The 19382-nt window shown below is 38.5% G+C and overlaps 1 protein-coding gene across 1 annotated transcript in view; it reads left to right on the forward strand.

The window, feature by feature from the left end:
• Positions 1 to 657: 657 nt before the first annotated feature.
• TOPAZ1 (testis and ovary specific TOPAZ 1) overlaps positions 658 to 19382 on the forward strand; it is a gene marked incomplete at both ends in the record, with an annotated part of 35816 nt that continues 17091 nt past the window's right edge. The window contains 8 exons of the mRNA XM_084213712.1: positions 658 to 1807; positions 3211 to 5887; positions 8235 to 8296; positions 10639 to 10769; positions 12738 to 12793; positions 15939 to 16045; positions 18208 to 18293; positions 18999 to 19136. Coding sequence (XP_084069838.1) covers positions 658 to 1807; positions 3211 to 5887; positions 8235 to 8296; positions 10639 to 10769; positions 12738 to 12793; positions 15939 to 16045; positions 18208 to 18293; positions 18999 to 19136 — 4407 coding nt within the window. The remainder of the gene's footprint in view (positions 1808 to 3210; positions 5888 to 8234; positions 8297 to 10638; positions 10770 to 12737; positions 12794 to 15938; positions 16046 to 18207; positions 18294 to 18998; positions 19137 to 19382) is intronic.

Here is a 19382-nt window from a genome sequence, read left to right on the forward strand (position 1 = left end):
TCCCGCCTGCCCGGGGACTGCCGACTCGCGGCCGCCCGGAGGAGCCGCGCTCGCTGCCCCCATTGCTGGGTTTAACCGCGCAGGCGGCACCGCTGATCCGGCGAGCGAGCCAGCGCGGCCGGGCTGGTGTTCCCGCCGCCCCCCGCCTCGCCGCGCCGCGGAGCCGCCCTCACGCCGCCGCATTACCATTGCCCGCCGGCGCCGCGGCAGCTCGGCTCTTTGGGCGGGCAGGCGGCGATTGGACGAGGGGAACGGATCGGAAGACGAGGGCAGACAGTGAAGGAGAGAGAGAGGGTGGAAAAGCGGCGCAGGAGGCTGCAGGCAGCGGCCTTCTTGAGCCTGGAGAGGTGCGGGGCCGCTTCCTTCAGCGCCCTGGTCTGTGAGAGGTTGCTCCGGGTGTGCGTTTGGGGGCCGGGGCAGTGAGGGTATCAGGAAGGACTTTTCGGTGGCCGTGGTTTTTCACTGGGCGGCCTGGGCTTCCTTTCTGTCGGTCTGGGCTCCCCCGGGTGTCCCCGGAGGCGGCAGCCTGGGAGGGGCTGTTCCCCGCTCCCAGGTCGGGCCTGCAGCCATCGTGGGTGCCGGGCTAGCGAGGCTGCAGCGAAAGGTGCGCTGGCGAGCGGGTTTTGTGGGCTCTGTTGCTGTCTCTGCGCCACCGAGATGCCGCAGTTGAGGTCAGGGAAAGTGGTGAGAACCGGCGAGGTGAAGCCGGTTGACCCCGAGGTCAGCAGCCCCGGCTCTCCGCGGGCAGGGTGTGAGCCAGAGGGAAAGCTGGTAGTCAAGCGGAGTCGTCGCCTGGCACCAAAGAAAAAGCCTGAGCAGCCCTTACCTTCCTTTCCACAACCTGCCACGCTCTCTCTCACTTCCTTTAAGGGTTTTGCTCTTCCTGTGCCCATGCAGAAGGAGCAAGGGGAGAACAGACAGAAATTCCCAGGTAGAAGAACCAAGGGAATCCAGCATAGGAAGTCTCCCCGAAGAAGCAAGGGTGTAGCTTCACTGATTTCAGACACAGCTGAGTGTGAAGATTGGCAAGCCACGGCTGCAGCAATGTGCTGGGAGGAGACTCTCAGAGGGACAGGTCAAAGTCAACAGCTGTTTTTCTCAGGAACTACTTTGCAGAAAAAGTTCTCAGCAGGGATTGAAAGGAATGAACATTGCTCAGAAGACCTGAACTTCTCAGGTTTCCACAAGGGTTCAGGTAGTTCAGGAACAGAAGGCAAACATTCCCGTGTGGAAGTAAAATTACAAGTCCCGAACTTGAAGAGGGAAATTGAGAGCACAGAGAGACATGGAATATCCTGTTTTCCAGAACCAGAAGTTCTTCGACCCAAAAAGGTCACGTGGAGTACTGAAGTGCAATGGACTGACTCTACAATGATGCAGAATATGCAAATCCCAGATTTTAGGAAGAATTTGGGTGCTCAGGAAGTTGTCCCTGAACCAAAACCTCAGGAAGAGGTTGGTATACTGGAGAAGTTGAATGGGTGTCCATTAGTTGGATCAAGAACACTAGGGACACAGGAGAAAGAAGGGAGAAGCTTGGGCAAGAAAGGCAGGAGATCAGTGGGGAAACCAAAAGTACATGGTCCTAAGGAGAGGGGTAGTTCTGCCTTGCTAAAACAGCATACACAGTGTCCAGAGTCCAGAAAAGTAGCTCTGAGTATGAGGAACAGAAATGCCTTGCTGTCACAGCAGCTGCAGGATCTGAGTGGACAAGAGCAACCAACAACCAAAAGAAAGAAGCGTTGCATGAAAGAAGAGCAGCAGAGCTCAGGCCCTCAGAAACGACCACACAGCCCAGGGGAAAGTGGTAAGCACTGGTAGCTCCATTGTAGAAGTACAGGTACAGAATTTGGGCTCCCAAATTGGTCCTGCAGTAAGACCCCTTTAAAAACTGGCTGCTGCCTTAGTTTGAGAAAAGCTAGGGTATGCTTCACAATACTGTGAATACCACCAGTCTTAGAAGAAGACAGATTTTCAGAAGGAGGAAAGGCTTTTCCTGAAGGAGAAAAGAAGCCTGTTTAACACCAAGGAGAGGAGACCAGTTAGCCTTTCAAGGGGGTAGAGAAAGTGGGGGAGAAAGGGAGAGAGGAAGGGGTATGGACAGAAACAGGCAGGCCGTTGGTAGGGAGTGGTAGGAGTTTGTTTCTCTCCAAAGCATTCCCCATTTCTTCAGAGGTGGTCAGCCTCAAGCAAGAAAGGGGGCAGTAGTTTCAGCAATGCCAGAATAAAAGACAGTCAATTCCTCATTCATCTGTTTATTTTTGATTATGTATGATGTTGTCTTGTTACGGTGTCTGCCTTTATAGCGTGCTGGGGTTTGCTCTCAGAACTTTTTACTTGCTATTTTATGAAAAGTCACAAAAGATACAGACGTAATGATTGTGTTTTGATGTTTTAAGAGAATGTTGAGTCCAACTGGAACAATTCTGAAAGAGGCGTTTTTAAGGTCTTTTTTTTCAGGATGATTGTCTAAAAACATTGCTTTTGAAGTGGATACATTCAAATAACATACCTACTATAGATTATTAATATTTTATCTAAGAAACATATTCTAAAAGACTGAGGTTTTAACATTGTGTCTTACCTTGAAAACAAAGGTCTAAAAAAAAGGGCATTATACTAGTATGCTCTTGAGTCCATTCTGTGGTCTGAATTTTCAGATATACTGTTTTTTACATAATCTGTATTTGCTTTTAAATAAAAAGTAGTAGTCTCTAAAAATGCAAGTCCTTCAGTTTTTCTGGATCTTCCTGATCAGTCAGATGCATTTGGTTGGACTGCGTCTCTGAAAGATATTAATAAGTGTTCCTACTACAGAGAACCTGCTGTGCAAACAAAAGATTTTAAGGCTGAGCGTGCAAACAGCATCTGCATTTTCTTGCCAGATTTGCTCTTATTTGTTTTCCGCTTATGTGGAATACACAACAAATACACAGCTTCCAGTCCTTATGACACTGTCCTTATGACACTGTGCAATTCTTCTCCTCTTTGCATTTGTTCCTGAAGGGAATACATCCTTTTTACTCTGTGTTCCAATAGTGTTCATTAAAAAAAAAAGTCGTAAAACTTCACAGAAATATTTTAGCCTTATATAGTGTCATGTTCTTTAGCAGCCTTTAATGTTTGGGGGTTTTGGTTCTCCTTATAAAATAGGGTTGACTTTTTCTCTTAGAGTTTTCTTTATTGACACTTCTTTGGTTTTTTAATCAGCAGAGAAACAGTTGAAAGCAATTGAGCAAGACTCTGGTACTTCACAGGCTGTAAAGAAGGTTATGACAAAGCAAAACAGGGTAGAAGATTCTAAGGAAAAGGAATCTCACTATTCTAAATCTTCTACAGTTTCTACTTCAGGTGACACTGAAAGCAAGAGCTTTCTATGCCATGCCGTAACAGAAGAGCCCAGTGTACAGTGTAGAAAAAGGCAACACAGATCTGGTAAAATCAAGCAGTTGCAAAGTTTGACTGCAGCTGAAGAAGTGATGAAAACATCTACAAAATGTGATGCTGAACGTGGCAGTAATGCCCTAAACCATTGCAGTGGCTTGCTCTGTGCAGCCGAAAAGAATCCATTTGTGGTATTAGAGGACTGTAGTTACATCAACACGTTAGTGAAGCCTTCAGCTAGTGGAACTACTACCAACAGTTATAAATTAAATGGATTCTTCCATGTAGCCCATGGTACTGGAGACCTGAGTGATAGAATTTGCAGCACTAGTAGAATGCAAAATGAGAGATCACTCATAAAAGGTGGTTTATCACTTAATAAAGAAAAGAATGAAAATGAAGAAGGCTGTGTTTCGTGCTGCCTGAGTGAAAGCAGTAAGTGTTTAAGGGGAAAAAAGTGGAATATTGGTAGAAAGCCTAGAAAAAAGATGAAAATCACAGAGAAATCTGCAGACATGGCTAGTAAATGCAAGTGTGAGTTACAAACAGAACCAGCAGTTGCCATGTCAAGCTCATTTTCAGTTTCAGGACTAAATCATACTCTCTCAACTTCATGTGATCATACATCAGATTTTGATACAGAAAAAAATACTAAGGAAGTAAAAACTGTATCAGCCTGGAGAAAGAATAGTACCAAATTACTTGCATTTGAAACTGGCTTTAAGAAGACATCTGAGCTCTCTGCAGTAGTAAAAGGAGAAAATTCAAGCAGTGTGGCACGTTATGCAGCTGCCTCAGATAGCCTTAGAGCATTAGCTCAGGTCCATGATGTTTCTGATCATCACAAAAGCAAGACAGGAAGAAATTTGAAATTGCAGCAGTTTACCTGTCAAAGAACAATACCCATGACTGGTAAAAAAGTTTGGCCTGTTGAATCTTGTGCCAGGACTTCTGAATGGTTTCTTAAAAGTCATAGGTTCATCTCAGAAGGAAAAACATTTTTAAAGGCTGCTTTTGAGGATTCCTCTGATAAAAGCAGTGTTAAAGCTGTGGAACGTAGTGCAGTGACTGGGAATGTGAGACAGCTGGATTTGCATACATCATTGGCAGAAATTACAAAAGAAATTATGCATAAAAAGATCGATCCAAATATTGACTGTCAGGCTTCACATGAAACAATGGAATCCTCTTCTGTGGATATTTATGAGACTTTGACAGTGAACAATGAAAATGGGGGATCACCAGTTAATACAGATAAAAGTGCTGTGGCTTTTAACCATGATGATGTGCAAGAAGTTAAAGCAGCCTTGAATTTTCCAGCAAAACAAAAAGATGAAGATGAAGGAGATGTAACAGAAAGAAACATGTCTGTGACAGTTCAGAATGGTACAATAAAACAAGAAGATAAAGATGAAGGAGTTGTGACAAATAGAGACCTGTCTGTGACAGTCCAGAATGGCACAACAAAACAAAAGGATAAAAATGAAGGAGAGGTGACAAACAGAAACCTGCCTGTGACAGTCCAGAATGGTACAGCAAAACGAAAGGAAAAAAATGAAAGAGATGTGACAAACAGAAACCTGCCTGCGATCATCCAGAACGATATAACAAAGCAAAAGGATGAAAATGAAGGAGGTGCGACAAACAGGAACTTGTCTGTGACAGTTCAGAGTGGTACTTCTGCAAATAACACAAACAGTATAAACTTCAGCCCTAAAGTATCAGTAGTGAACCAGACATTTTCTGATTTAAACCTAATTAAACCATTAACCTCTGGAAACCTGACAAAATTCAAAATTCCTTTATGCAGAAACAAATCCAAGAAACAGGAATCTGTCCATTCATTTGAAAGCAAAACTTGTAGTCCACTAAAGCTTCTTGAAAGCACTAGTCCAGGAAGGCAGAAGACAGGTGAAGAGACCTTCTTGGTAAAATCTGAGCAGCGTCCTCTTCCTGTCATGAGTGATGCTGCATCTCCAGCTTCCATACAGAAAAAAGCAGATGAGGTTGATAGTAAGGACTTCCAGCACAATGGTTCTGTAAACCTCTCTGATGAGATGTCTGTACTCCCTGAAAGTTTTTCTATATATCAGCATCCTCTTCTTGATGGACAGCCAGAGCCGTCTGTGCCTGATTTCTATGGTTCTGAATGTGTGCTGAAATCTAGTTTTCCTGATCATTCTTGGAATGCAGTTGACCACCTTGTTGGATTAGAAATAAATGGTGATAGAAAACCAAGAGGGAATTTTTCACAAAGAGTCAAAAGTCAAAATTTACCAGATGTCCTTGAAGCTTACAACCAAGATGTTCTTGTCATTGATGTAATTCAGGATGACCCTGACCTTTTTGGAACCAGTAATGAAGAAGAGCTTGCACCTGCATGCTGTGAAAATTGTCCAGTGAAAGCATCCTCTGCAAACTGCATTAAAGACACAAAGGTGTATATTAAGCCGGAGTCTCCTGTTACCTCAGAAAAGACATACTCAGTAGAGAGTAGTTTTAGGTATGCATATAATTCTTTTTTTATCACAATATTCCCAAGTACTTCTATCTCATATCCATATGCTTTGGTTTTAGTCATCAGGCTTCCTTAGAGAATTCCACTAATTTCTGTTGAAATTGTTTCTTTATTTGATTTTGAGTCTCTAAGTTTGATTGAGCTATGACAGTAATCTGAATGCAGATAAATTAATTTGTTCTTCATAAGAGCTGGGATAAACTCTGAATTGTAGGACAGGATAGTCCTAAAGGGCTTGTTTAAATGAAGTGAAATATGAAAATAGCAACAAAGATAATTAAAAATAATATTCTTGATTTGAGATAGCATATATCCCTTTGCAGGCAGTTTTCTTAGTTGTAAAGTGGTATAATACTTAGAAATGTTTTTACCTTTTAGGTGTCGCTTATTCTTCTCTTGAGTCTGTAAGAGTAAATGGTTGTCTCTACAGTAGAGTTCTGTTCTGCCATTCTTCTTCCCTCTTTTTTTCCTATCCCCAGACGTGAATATTTTTCAGATGTGTGATTTGGCTAAGGTGTTGCAGAGGTTTATCATCCTGCATCTTCATTCAGCAAGTTCCTGGTGTAAATCATTAGGTTTTACTGGGTTTTGAGATGATGATAAAAGACACAGGAGGAGGAAAAGAAATTTAAAGTAGAACCTAACTTTCATAAATGAGGTAGCAGTTCTTCATGGAATGAACTCATCTGTTGTTTAGCCTGTTTTCTCTCTTAAGCTTTGACACTTGCGTTCAGTTTAAAATTGAATTTTTCATTAAAAAAAAAAGATAGAAATAATGCAAGATTTTCCTCCAAAGATTAATTTTTTAATTGGAATGGGTGTTTTAATTTTCTTTGTGTGGTCTTTCTAGGTGGCTTTATGTGACCTGTATTTTAAGTAACACTTCAATTATTTTCAGGATTGTACCACCTTATAACTGCATTCTTTTTTTTTTTACTCACTGCTCTCCTTATCCTTTCCTTTTCATTAAACCCATGTGCAGAAGAGGAAGGGAATCTTCTTTGAGGTGCTGAACGCTTTTTTGAACATGAGAATATAAAACTTTTAGATGAATAAAATTTCTGCCAAAAACAAGCCTCTGGAGAATAGGGCAAGTCTGTGGTAGGAGCATCCAACTTCTTGAGAAGCAGCTAGGCTGTAGCATAGTAAATATAATAGAAGGAATATTAATTTCTTTCTGATACCTGTTGCTTTTGTTTGCCATTAGCCAAGGGAAATAAAAATGCATGGTTCTTCTTTCTTAGAATTTCCCCTGGATTTGCTAAAGAAACAGGCAAAATTTCTTGGTTTGCTCTTTACCTTCCATAATTTGATGCAAAGATTATTAGATGGTAATTGAACATAGTTGGTAGCAGTCAGAAACATATTAATATTATAATTCATCATGAAAATATATTAATATATATGAATTATATTAATATTATCATTCAATATGAGAGTATTGAAATAAGGCAATAGACCTTACCACAGTTTATGATATTACCACATAACACCAGATCATGGCCAGTTCTTTTTTTTTTTTTTTTTTTTTTTTTTTTTTTTTTTTGAGTTTTACCAAATACAACTGGGACTTCAACAGGTTATTTCTCTGGTGTTTGCTTTTTACATAGAGAAGAGTGCTGGTCACTTCCAGGCATAAGGAAGACCTTCTGGCCTGAACCCTGAATGGGACAGTAAAACTAATTTTTCACATATGCTTTTGTTTGCCATTTTCTGTTGACTTGATTGGACAACTATAATAACACTTGGTGGCATTCACCAGGTACAAGCTTCTAAAATGTGTGATGATCATGTTTTATATATTCTATGTGTAACATTTAAGACACGTATTTGTCCCTCCTGAGCTTTTCTAAGAAGTATTTCTTTTTTCCTAGCTTATCTTTGAAATAGGTGAAATAAGTATCTTCCCAAGAACAGTTGGTTTTGTTACTCTCTTTGAGATTCATTGTTAAGCAAATGATCTTGAATATAAAATTACTATAAATCACATTTTTTAGAAATGGATGAATTGGCTCATTAGCACAGTATTTTCTTGATTTGCTATACAGAGAAAATTTCCCTTCCCAGTATTTTAGGCAAAGATTAAATGAGATCATGAGCTTTTACTGAAAATTTTGGGTTTTGAAATGTCTTGGTTTTACTTAACATGTTTAGGTGTACATCTGAAGGGATGAACGTAAGAAAGCCAAAAGAGAAAGTTAAAAAGAGTCTTAAAACAGTGTGTTGGTTGTAAGTGTTCTGTCCATGGCTAAGAACTTTTGATTTTATGTAACTGATTATTTTTGCTTTTGTGCAAGATGGAAATCTTAAGTACACTTTTTGTTCAAAACAGATGCATACAAGAATCTGGAAAGTCAAGTGATACTGAAAATTCCTGTAATTTGGTGTTAAAAGGTAAGAGTCTCTGGAAATTTTTGGTATATAATCAAAAGAAGAAAAAAACAAACAAAAAAGAACTTCTCTACTGGTCTGGTTTTGTATTATCTTTTTCTTGTTACAGCAGTTTGTTTCCTAATGCATATTGAGTCAATATCTTTCAAAATGACACAAGCCTGAGTCATACAGGGAGCATGTACTTCTCTGTATTACTTGTCTGTTGGTAGGACTGGTAGGTCGGAGTGGGGGTTTTTAATTTGGTTTTGGTTCTGGGGTTTTTTGACTTTTTTTGACAATTTCTCTGACACCTTTAGGCAAAGAATTCTGTTAGTTGTTAAGATCATAGTAAGACTCTGAGTCCTGTAAGTTTAGGTTAGAGTTAGAGGTGGTTGTTCTGTTGTGTTCAGCACACAGAATTTTGTAGTCAGGTTTATTTCCAGGTTGTCCTTTTGGGGTTTTTTTTGTGGATGCTGTGCCCATTCCACTGAGATGGTGTTTTTGTTTTTAAAGGATGCCTTTTTCTAAGGAAATAAGGTTACTTCTGATTTAGTGGGGGTTTTTTTCCTATTTAAAGCAGAACAGTCCAGCTAGGCAGCACATGAATGTGATTTGTTTTCTACAGCTTGCATATCGGACCTACTGGTATACCAAGGTATACCTAATGTAGAAGTTTCTGCTAGATAGGTTGGAAGAGCAGGATTTTGACTTTGAATAGAAGCCCTTTACTGACAGTGGTGAACATACAGAGTGCTGAGACTGGTTTTGGAGGTTCATGGTGTTTCCCTTCTGGTATCAGTTTGTCAGTTTGTTGTTAATCTGACATTCTGACATTATATGTTGATTTTGCTTCAGGCTTGAAAAGTGTCTGTGACAGTACCTCTTGTGCTGGTTTTGCACATTAATGTGTTGTACTCACGTACAAAGAGTGATTTTGGCAGATAGTCCCTCCTGGAAAGGGGTGACTAGAGACTATTAGGGGAAGAAAAGATTTCAGGCTTCAGGTAGTAGAAGGGAAAATAAAAGGTAATGAGGTTTTAAGAGCTCAGATACCAAGAAATAGACACAAGTTCCCTGAGGAGGAGTCAAGAGGATGTGCACAGTTATGCCTCTCGCCATGTAAAGAGATGGGGGCCTGTGCCATGGAATCTGCAATGCTGAGGTGATTGAAGCCAAACCTGGCAATAAGTTTTGTACTATTCAGTAACTTCTGCATGTTCTTTGCTGTTTTACTTCATGTTCTAGCAAACTTTGAGGCTGAAAGTCTTTGGTTCTTTTTGGGGTGCCTAAAGTCCTTCTTCCCAGATCTGAGAAGCAGGATCCCATCATAATCTTAGATGAATATACACACAGTAACTTACCGTTTAATACATGACATTTTGAAAAGACCTGCACAGAACAAAAGAAGGGTGCCTGCTTTTTCTAATTACTGACTATTTATGTATTTATTTAGAAATAGGTGTTACTGCTTTGGTGTCCTGTGTTAAGTAAGTGAAGTCATGGCTCCTTGCCTTAGTGGCTTCACCATTTAAGAAGGGGAAAAAGTACTACAGTTAAAATATTCTGAATGACATCAGTCCTCTTCACCTTTCAAGTGGAAATGGTGTGTATGTTGTCTTCAGCCAGGTGTGTCTTGTACTTGATGATCATAGAGACCAGTGACTATAAGAGAAAAGCCTTTCCAATACTAATCTGATTGTTTCTTCCTGTGTCTGGACGGCACAGTGCAGTTGGAAGTAATTTGTGTGATCCAGTACTGAATTTTTTTTCTATGCTGAACTCTTCTGTTGTACATAAACAGCCCTTTCAGAAAGTTGCAGCCAGGTGTATTGTTCATTTCCTGTGGCATCTGCAAAAGGTGTTGAAATTTCCTGACACTGTATTCTTACCGAGTTTACTATATTACAGGAATTTGGAGTTTCTCAGAGCTTTCTATATTTAGTTCAGGGTTGCATCATGTCATTATGATTAACTTATGCCCTTTTCTAACAAAGACTAAGTCTTTTTGCTTAGCAAATTGTCGCACATATCTTTGGCTGTGTTTTAATAAAAAAGCTTAACTGAATTTATTTCTGAAGTATTGAATTCAATATTCTATAAGTAAATGTGTTGTACTGTTCTACAGGGACCATTAAAGAGCATACAGCTTGGATAGAATTTTAATTGCAGATTCAGCCTAATATTTATTTGAAAGGGTTCCTGCCTTAAGCATGAAATATTTTTCCATATAAATTTCACATTTAGGAGGTCCTAGGAGTTCTTAAATGTCATTAGTTCTAAGCCTTTGTAATATTTAGGAAATAGAAGCCTTGTTGTCTTGTAGCATGGGAAACCCATAAAGCAATGCATTTATACATTTTCAGCTGAAGATGTGAAGACCCACAACTCCTCCAGAGGAAGCAGTCCTTCAGGAGATGTTAGTGAGGACTTTCTTAAAGATAGGCAACAGAGCAAACTAGATGAACTTTTGACAAGTTTGGATGTGGATGAAAAGGTACTGAGAAATTATGCTTTTTCTCTTTAAATAGTTTAAGAAATTATAGTCCACATAATTGGATAATTTTAATTACTAATGCCATTTTATCAACAAAATCTTAAATTTCCTGAAATAAAAAGAATATTAGCATTTCATAGATGACTGTGAATTGTCAATGTAATCTTCACTTTACAGAACTTTACTTTTTTTTTAATTAAGCTTCAAATTGGAAGTGAAACGATATTGTTACATCAGTTGTTGCAGTAATGTTGTATTCCCAATGGTATGAAAATTACTGTTCCAGTGTACTCCTATGAGTACTGCTTTGCATGTATGACATTTTTACATAACATACCTAATTATAAATGTTGCTGTTAAATGCCTCTCAGTATCAGAAGGATGGAGCAGTGTTGGAAAGCTGGGGAGCTGCACAGTCATCGTGCATCAAAGAAGAATTATTCTGGGCTTCATTACTTGGGCAAAAGGGCCTTTAACATACAGATTTCTGGCTGTTCAGAGGGAATCATGCATACTGACTTTATCTGACCTTTCTCTCTCTTCCCTCCTCTAGATAATAAAGTCTAGGTCTTTTAAGATTTGCTGAAGTTTTATACTATTTGCTTCTTTGATAATGAATTGGAATTTACATCTCTTTGCCACTGATACGTAATTGCTGATAGCATTTAGTGTTTTCCACTACTTCAGGAGTGGCTAGTGGTTTTAACTGGATAAGTTAAACTGTAAAATTCACAGGGTTAAAAATTGGTAAGTAATTGAGAAGTTAATCAAACAGCAGAGAATCGGTTTCCCTTTCAAAATTGTTTAAAAGAAGAGAAACATTTCCTTCAGCAAATGGAATTGAGGCAGCTAACATGCAATTTGCAAAGTTAACAGGGCCATTTTGTTTGCTCATCTTTTGGAGAGACAAAAAGGGTCTGTCAATTTGTAAGGTTTGCAGAAGGTGGAGTACTTGTTGCAGTATTACCAGGTCAGTCCCATTTGGGTTGTTTCATAGCTTAGTGGCTTTATAAAATCAGTGTCCTAGGGCGTACTTTTCTGTGCTATGTTAGACAGTAAAATCATGTACAAATAATCTCACCCAACCCAAACTCAAACCACAAAATGCATACTAATCCCTATCTAAACCTGTTCTATATGTGGATGGAAAATAGCACACATGCAGGGGGAATGCCATGGCAGAGCACGTATTGCAGGTACTCTACCATCTGGGGAGATTTTCAGATTATGCTTTTTTGATAATTTTTCCAATTAATAATCCTATGAGAAGGGCAAAAACTATGCATGGAGAAAATGCTACAACTATTAAAGAACTGGTAAAATAAAGTTTGGAAATCCAGTGAGAGCATTTGCATATGTAATTCTTTGGCTATAATCAATTCGTGATAGAATATGAAGCCCTAAGTTACTTCATGAATAATGGGCGAAACAAAGATGGGATTCTCTGACTTCATTCCATATTAAATCTTTTCAGATTCTCTCCTCCAAATATGTTTTGTGCTGTCTTTTTTATCCATATCATTGGGGATTTTTTAACTATCCACAATTGTGTAGAGCTGAGCAAAAGGCTTAAATTCTTCCTCGGTGCAGTTTTAAATTTCATTAAACTTGATGGAATAACTTTTGTGGTGTTCCACACATCTGTCAGGCACAGTTAAAGTTGGGCAGTGGATATAAAAATTGCTGTGATTATCATGGGAGCAAAGAGAAGTGAGACAGTCACCTTGTCTTTTTTTCCAATTAGCAATCACTATTTTAAAGAACACAATGTGTAAAGGCAGTATGTCCATTAACAAAGATGTTGTAAAAATAATCCTACACACCAAATAACAGTTTCTACAGTTAAGACTGTCTTACCACACCTTGCAATGATCACTAACAGTTTTAAGTCTGTAGAGTAAAGCATAACAGGCTAAGTAGTGCTTTGTTGTACCTGAAAATGATTTTTGAATATCTTCACAGTTCAAGCTTGCAGATGGAGTGCTTGATGTTGAAGAAGAAAATAAGAGTGAAGCTGGAAAAAGGTACATACAGTGTGTCCTTCATATAACCTGTCATATTCCATAATTACTATACAAATAAAACGTGATGTTGTTACGTGAACACCACCAGTATTTAATTCCATTTTCCATGTTAGTGTAGCTATGTGATGAAGAAAATAAATACATGAAATAATATAATTTCACTCCACAAAGTACAGAACAAGTGTAGTCATAGCCTGACAGGACAATAGGGCTTATCTTGACTTTTGACTGGTGACAAAATATATTAACTTTATGACAGTGTCTTACTTTTGCGTCTCAGTGTGAGTGTAGCATAAGATGCATTTCTTGCCACAATAGCACTTACCAGAACTTAACAAAACCAAAAAATAGTAATAAATAAGTCATGAAGCTTTCCTTTTTCTTTTCTGCTTATGAAAGAATTGAAAGATCTCATTCAAATTCAGGCTGACAAATATTTGTCCAGCAGTAGAAAAAGGTGCTTAAAAACACATCACATGCAGTTAAGGACATGCTTTACTGTTCTTCTAGCTTCAGGCTGTGTTTGCAGTGTTTATTGTACACATTTCTTAGTCTGATTTACAGAATCACTGAGTAAGCTGATTTGGAAGGGATCCATAAGGATCAAGTCCTACTCCTGGCCCACCATGGCACTATTCCCAAGAGTCACACCTGAGAGCGTTGTCTGTGCCTGAGAGCGTTGTCCCAATGCTTCTTGAGCTCTGTCAGGCTGGTGCTGTGACCACTTCCCTGAGGAGCCTGTTCAGTGCCTGATCACCCTCTGGGTGAAGAGCCTTTTTCTAATACTCAAGCTAAGCCTTCTCTGACACAACTTCAGGCCATTCTCTCAGAATGAAAGAAGAGATCAGTGCCTGCCCCTCCTCTTCCCCTCACAAGGAAGTTGTAGACTGCAGTGAGGTATTGTTTTCCCCAGGCTGAACAGACTGAGTGACCTCAGGCATTCCACACCAGGCTTCCCCTTAAGGCACTTTACCATTTTCATTGCCCTCCTCTGGACACACTCTAATAGTTTAATGCCTTTCTTATGTTGTGGCACCCAAAATTTCACAAAATATTCAAGGTGAGGCCACACCAGTGTAGAGCAAAGCGGGACAGTCCCATCCCTTGGCCAGCTGGAGATGCTGTCCCTGATGCCCCCCTGGCTGCCCTCCTGGCTGCCAGGGCACTGCTGACTCCCATTCAACTTGCCATCAACCAGGATTCCAAGTCCCTTTCCACAGCTCTGCTCTCCAGCCTCTCATTCCCCAGTGTCTCTGTTCTTCCAGGGTTGCCCCATTCCAGATGCAAAATCCATCACTTTCCCTTGTTGAACTTCATACTGTGGGTGATTGGCCGAGCCTGAATTACGGCCAGACTGAGAAATTTTCATTCATCAGCAATCCAGAAATGACAGAGAATTAGTTTTTGTAGGAAAGGTATACTTAAAATGAAATTCTTAAGTAATTAGAAGAGAAATAACTTATTTTAGAGTGTTGTGCTTTAGGAGCAGTAATCACCAATTAGCTACTGCAAAAATTAACCCTGTCCTGGCTGTAACTAGGGCATAGTAATTTTCAAAATAACCAAGAAACCTTAGCTGACATAGAAGAGAATACTGCTTTTTTTCTAACTATGCTCATATTTCTGTGACAGACTTGAGTCTGCCAAAAGTCTGTCAGTGGAGAATACTCCATCTTTTTGTTAATCCACTAGAGAGCTCCAAGCTCCTCCTCCTGCTATAAAATACCCATATAAATTTGCCTATAAATAGTTCTTTATATTACAGAATAAGTAGATTGTGCTAAACAAAATATGCTTGTGCAATGCAGTAATCTGTGTGGTTAGGGAAGAGGCCTTCCTTTGTTGTTGAACTATTTTCTCTAGTTTTACTGGAAAATGTTACCATTGCAAAATTTTATCTAGAAGAAAACAGTTGCTGTTCTTACTTAGCAAACTCCTCTTCTAGTGATGCTGTTACTAAAAAAAATGCTTGTAGAGGTATATAGTTTACAGTTCCTGGCAAAATTGTGCGTAGTTTCATGTTTAGATTAAAGAAATCTGGAGGGAAACTGCTATGAAAATCCTATTGTGTCAGAGCTGAGGCTGGCATCCTAAGGAAGCATAAGATTTTATGTGGTAATTTGAAATTTTAAAGTAACTAAAACTGCAGATTTTTTGTTCCCTCTGGAAACCAATCCAAATGCATTGATGGGAATAAAGATTCATCTTGAAAAAATTTGGGTTTGTTACCTGGAATTTCTTCCTCTCTACATTAGCATTTTTATTTCAAATTGTATTGAAAACATCCTAAAGTTTAGGAACTATTTGAATTATCTTGGCTATGAGAAGTATTACGTATCTTGAATGCCTTATAGGAGGTGGTAACTCTGTTTCTGTCTGCAGAGGAGCAAGCAAGTTAAAACCAGAATTGTACTGAACCAGGATTCTTAATTTAAAGGGGGAAGGGGAGCAAGATCTCATGAAAAGGGATTATATTTTTCCTGTGGCTTTGTTTACAAACACAAACGACATTACCAAGTATTTTGCTAGCAATATTTTTTGCTTATTTTTGAAAACACCACATTTTAGTAATTTAATTCTCTGGAATGTACATATTTGGGAATAAAAGCAGAACAGCCTTTAATTAGGGTTCTCTTTGAAATCACCTAAATCTTCTGTCCAGTAGTCAGTTTTTAGGAAAGAAAACAGTTGACTCTTTAAATGTAATTTGAAAAGCCTTGGGTTTTACTTGTTGGCAGATATTATATAACAGACTAATGTAAAGTAGATGCTTCTTCAGAGGTGACAGAAATCATCTCAATTTTATTGTCAGCATGGGAGGGGGAGTGGTTCACAGGTGTCTTTTCTGCTTATTTATTGAATTTCATATGGTTATGCGTTAGGGCAGAATAAACTCAGCTAAAATCATAATCGGATTGGACCAGGCAAATGAGAGTAATGAAAGTAAAATTTGGTACTGCTGGCTATTTAAATTTATGGCAAGTTTTGAGGTGTTGCATAAAGTGTTGCCTGAAGTGTTGAAGAAATTCTCATCTTTTATACACTTAATCCCTCTTTTAAGGCATGCAGTACATGAAAGAAACCCCTGTTAAATTGGGTTAAACAAACTGATTTTAACAAAATTTTGGTTTTTAATATTCAACAGTGACTGTAAATACAAAGTGAACTGTGAATTGCTATCAGGATTGCCATTGAATGACCGAAAAGTAAATCTCTTCAGTGGAACTACAGAGATGAAATCCTGGACAAATGGTATTGTATGCTGTGTGGATGAGCCCTTCAGAATTTTTTTTGGTGCTTTATTTGCCAGTGAAATCTTAAGGAATATCTTCAGTTCCTGAAGATAATGACTGGAATTTTACTTTGCTTATATAAAAGCAAAACTGCAAGATCTCATATGGTAGGTTAGTGAGAGGTTTGGGGTTGGGTTTTTAGCAGAATTCTATTCTAGAAATAATATTATCTGGTATTTTTGCCTCTCAGATACTTTAATGGTATGGAGTGCACCCATTCTTAGTAGTCTGACACATTGTGTTTGACGCGTGTTATTAGTGAGTAGCTTGTTTTCCTTTATTTGTGGTCAGAGAATGTGACTGCAGATTTGGTTGGTTGATTGTTCTTAATAAGACTTGCTAAAGTGGTTTGCCCACCTTGCTGAAGGTCAGAACTTTGTTGTTTATGCCAATTCATATGGTTTTGAGGCATTCATTAGAGTGGATCAAATAATTATATGGATTTAATAAGTAGCACTTCTTGTTGACCCAATATATTTCACATGTGGAACAGATGTCTGTGGCCACCAGAGAAATCATAATGGAACTGCAGTCACTGCACACAACAAATCTGACATTTAGCCTTGCATAAATGCATGGTTTATTTGGCATACAAGACAGAGAAAAATAGGAATCGATTACTTGTGGATAGATACTGCATTCTGTTTCTTTGCAACAGGTGCTTTGGAAATCAATGTTTTTAGAATTATTGATTAATATGGATATTTTCAAAGATGGATTTCTTGAATTAAGATCAGTGACAGGGATTCTTGTTGAGTTTCAAATTATACTGTCAGTCTGAGCTTGTGGAACAATTTTATCATTATGTCATTTAACCGTATTTTCAGGTAGTGCAAGAAACACATGCTATGAAATGCAATTTTGAATATGTCTTCAGACTCCAGTTGTTTGAAACTGTTTATGTCTTTGGCCTTCCTTCAAAGTCTTCCTTCTTTAAGTTATTTGAAAGTTGCCAAAGCAAGATTTTCGGTGCTGGGACAGGACAAAACAGCCTTTTATTCCCAGAACTGTGCAGGCAGGATTGGCTATTCTGCTTTAGGGCCTTCTTCCCTACAAGTCTGACCTACAGCGAGCAAGAGAATACAAACTCTTGAAAGGACCTGGTCAAAAGCTTTGTGCTTGGGGATGGTAAGAATCTGGAGGAAAGATCAAATTCCAGTGGGATTTTTCTCTAGCTAGTGGTTGGCTCTTTTCTCAGTCGTTTTCTAGTCACTTAATGTATCCAATCCTGAACTTATCGAGTGGCCCACTGTCACTTCACAAGTTTTTGCAATGTGACAGTACATAACATTTAATACTCATTGTTCTACATTATGCTCTGTCCTTCCTATCCTGGGATAGCCCTATCTGTTCGGAAAACATGGAGATTAAAAACCATGTACCTAGTGCCAGTCTCTAGAAGAACATTCATTATTGGACACTCTCTAGTAACTATAGTTTGCTAAAAGGGGCTAAGCACCCTGTCTTTTGAACCCTCAGTTCTTTGAAGGGGCCAGATGGGAATCCTAGAATACAGGGCATTCAGAAACTCTCATTTGTCTTTAGATATGGAGTTGAAAATTTGAACTTTTATCTTGCATTAACATTATTCGTTTTTCAAAGAAAGAAAACTGTCATTCAATAATAATTAAAGTTCTAAAACCAAGTTTCATGATTAAGAAACCAGTAACTTACACTGGGCTTAAACTTTCTACTTGCATTGCTTAAAACATAAGAGTATGAAAGGTTTTCTATCAGTTCAGAAAAAATAGCTTAAATTTAGGGCTAGTGATGTTGGAATGCAAAGATTACTGATAAAGTGGATAGATTTTGAAATTAAAACTTCTGGGTATTTTTATTCCTTTTCTTATCTCTGTAAGTTAGAGCAGGAACCTTGGATAAAGTAGTGAAGTTTTTAATTTAAATGTGCTTACTCTTGAAGTTTGTGTAAAGTCTCACTTTTAGGATAATTAAGAAAACTGTAATTTAAATTACTGGCTTTAGACTGCATTAATCAAATTTTCATTAATCATTGCTGTGACTTGAAGGAACTATAAATATAAAGGAAAATAAGATAAATGAGGGTGATTTCAGTATGATTCATTTTTATTATGTGATTTGTGCCCTCATCCTAATTTTTAGGTTACAAATCTTCAGGAAGAAGTACTTCACTGCCATTGAAGAATTGTGGAGATTTTGAGCCATGGAAGATGGAGAAAAATGCAAGTGTGAGTTGTTAAATCTTTGCCTTTGGCACTAAATTTCTTGTGGCTATTCAGACAGTTCCCCATTTATCAAGTCAGAAACTGTGAATCTGTATATGTTCATGTTTTTACACCTTTAAAGATGTTATCACTAAGTTTAATTTCCAAGAACAAAATCAGTGATGAAGGGGCTGCTATTCACAGTGAACTTTTCTTGATTTCTGTTTTCAGCTTAAGCAAAATCAGATAATGATTTTTGCTTTATTGGTGTTTGTAGAACTGAAAAGCAGACAAGGTTTCACGTGTTCAAGACAGCCTGCTTTATCCATGATGCTGGGCACTGGAAAAGGGTTAAGGAAATTGATGCCCCAGAATTCTCAGATGATGACTCAGAGCTGTGCAGGAACTTGTCACCTTTCTCCTTCCTCTCTACTCATTGTCCATCTCATTTAGCAGTTTTTGCATTATCCCTGTTTGTGGTCTTTGAGACAGGCTTTTGTTGTATTAGGCAGTAAGGTGACATGGCAAGGGATTGATCTTTGTGTCCTCTGAAATGCTGCAAGTACAGTACAGAAGTGAGAGTTGTTTCAGAGGCTGAATTATAGACACATTTTCTGCTTTGTTTATAGTTTGTAGATATTTTTAGATTAAAAAAAAACAAAGATCATGTTTGCTTTCAAGAAATATTATTTGGCCTTTTCTGCTTGTTATAATTTTATTTTATTCCAGGCGTCTCATTCAGTCCAGCAGATCCTTGATGCACTTAACTTGCCCCGTAAATACTGCAGATATTATTTCATGACTTCACGTGGGTGTGAAAGAACAAAATGTTGGTTCTGTCATATTCCAGGACAAGGGGATGAAAAGGTAAAAAAATTTATTGAAAATCAATTATTGAAGTAAGGAAAGTAAGGAAGATATTCTAAATGTGAACACTTTAAAACCAAAACATCATCTCCTTTGTTCATTTATATATGAGAAATAAATAATCAATCAGAGATTGTTGGATGGAAAAAATTGTTGAGAAATTCTTCCTTTCAAGGTCTTCTAAAGTATTTTTTTAACCATGGTGTCATTTTGAACTAGTACATGCTTTAACACACATTGACAATT

The sequence above is a fragment of the Fringilla coelebs genome (assembly GCF_963513975.1).
Source record: "Fringilla coelebs genome assembly, chromosome: 1".
NCBI classification, from domain to species: Eukaryota; Metazoa; Chordata; class Aves; order Passeriformes; family Fringillidae; genus Fringilla; species Fringilla coelebs.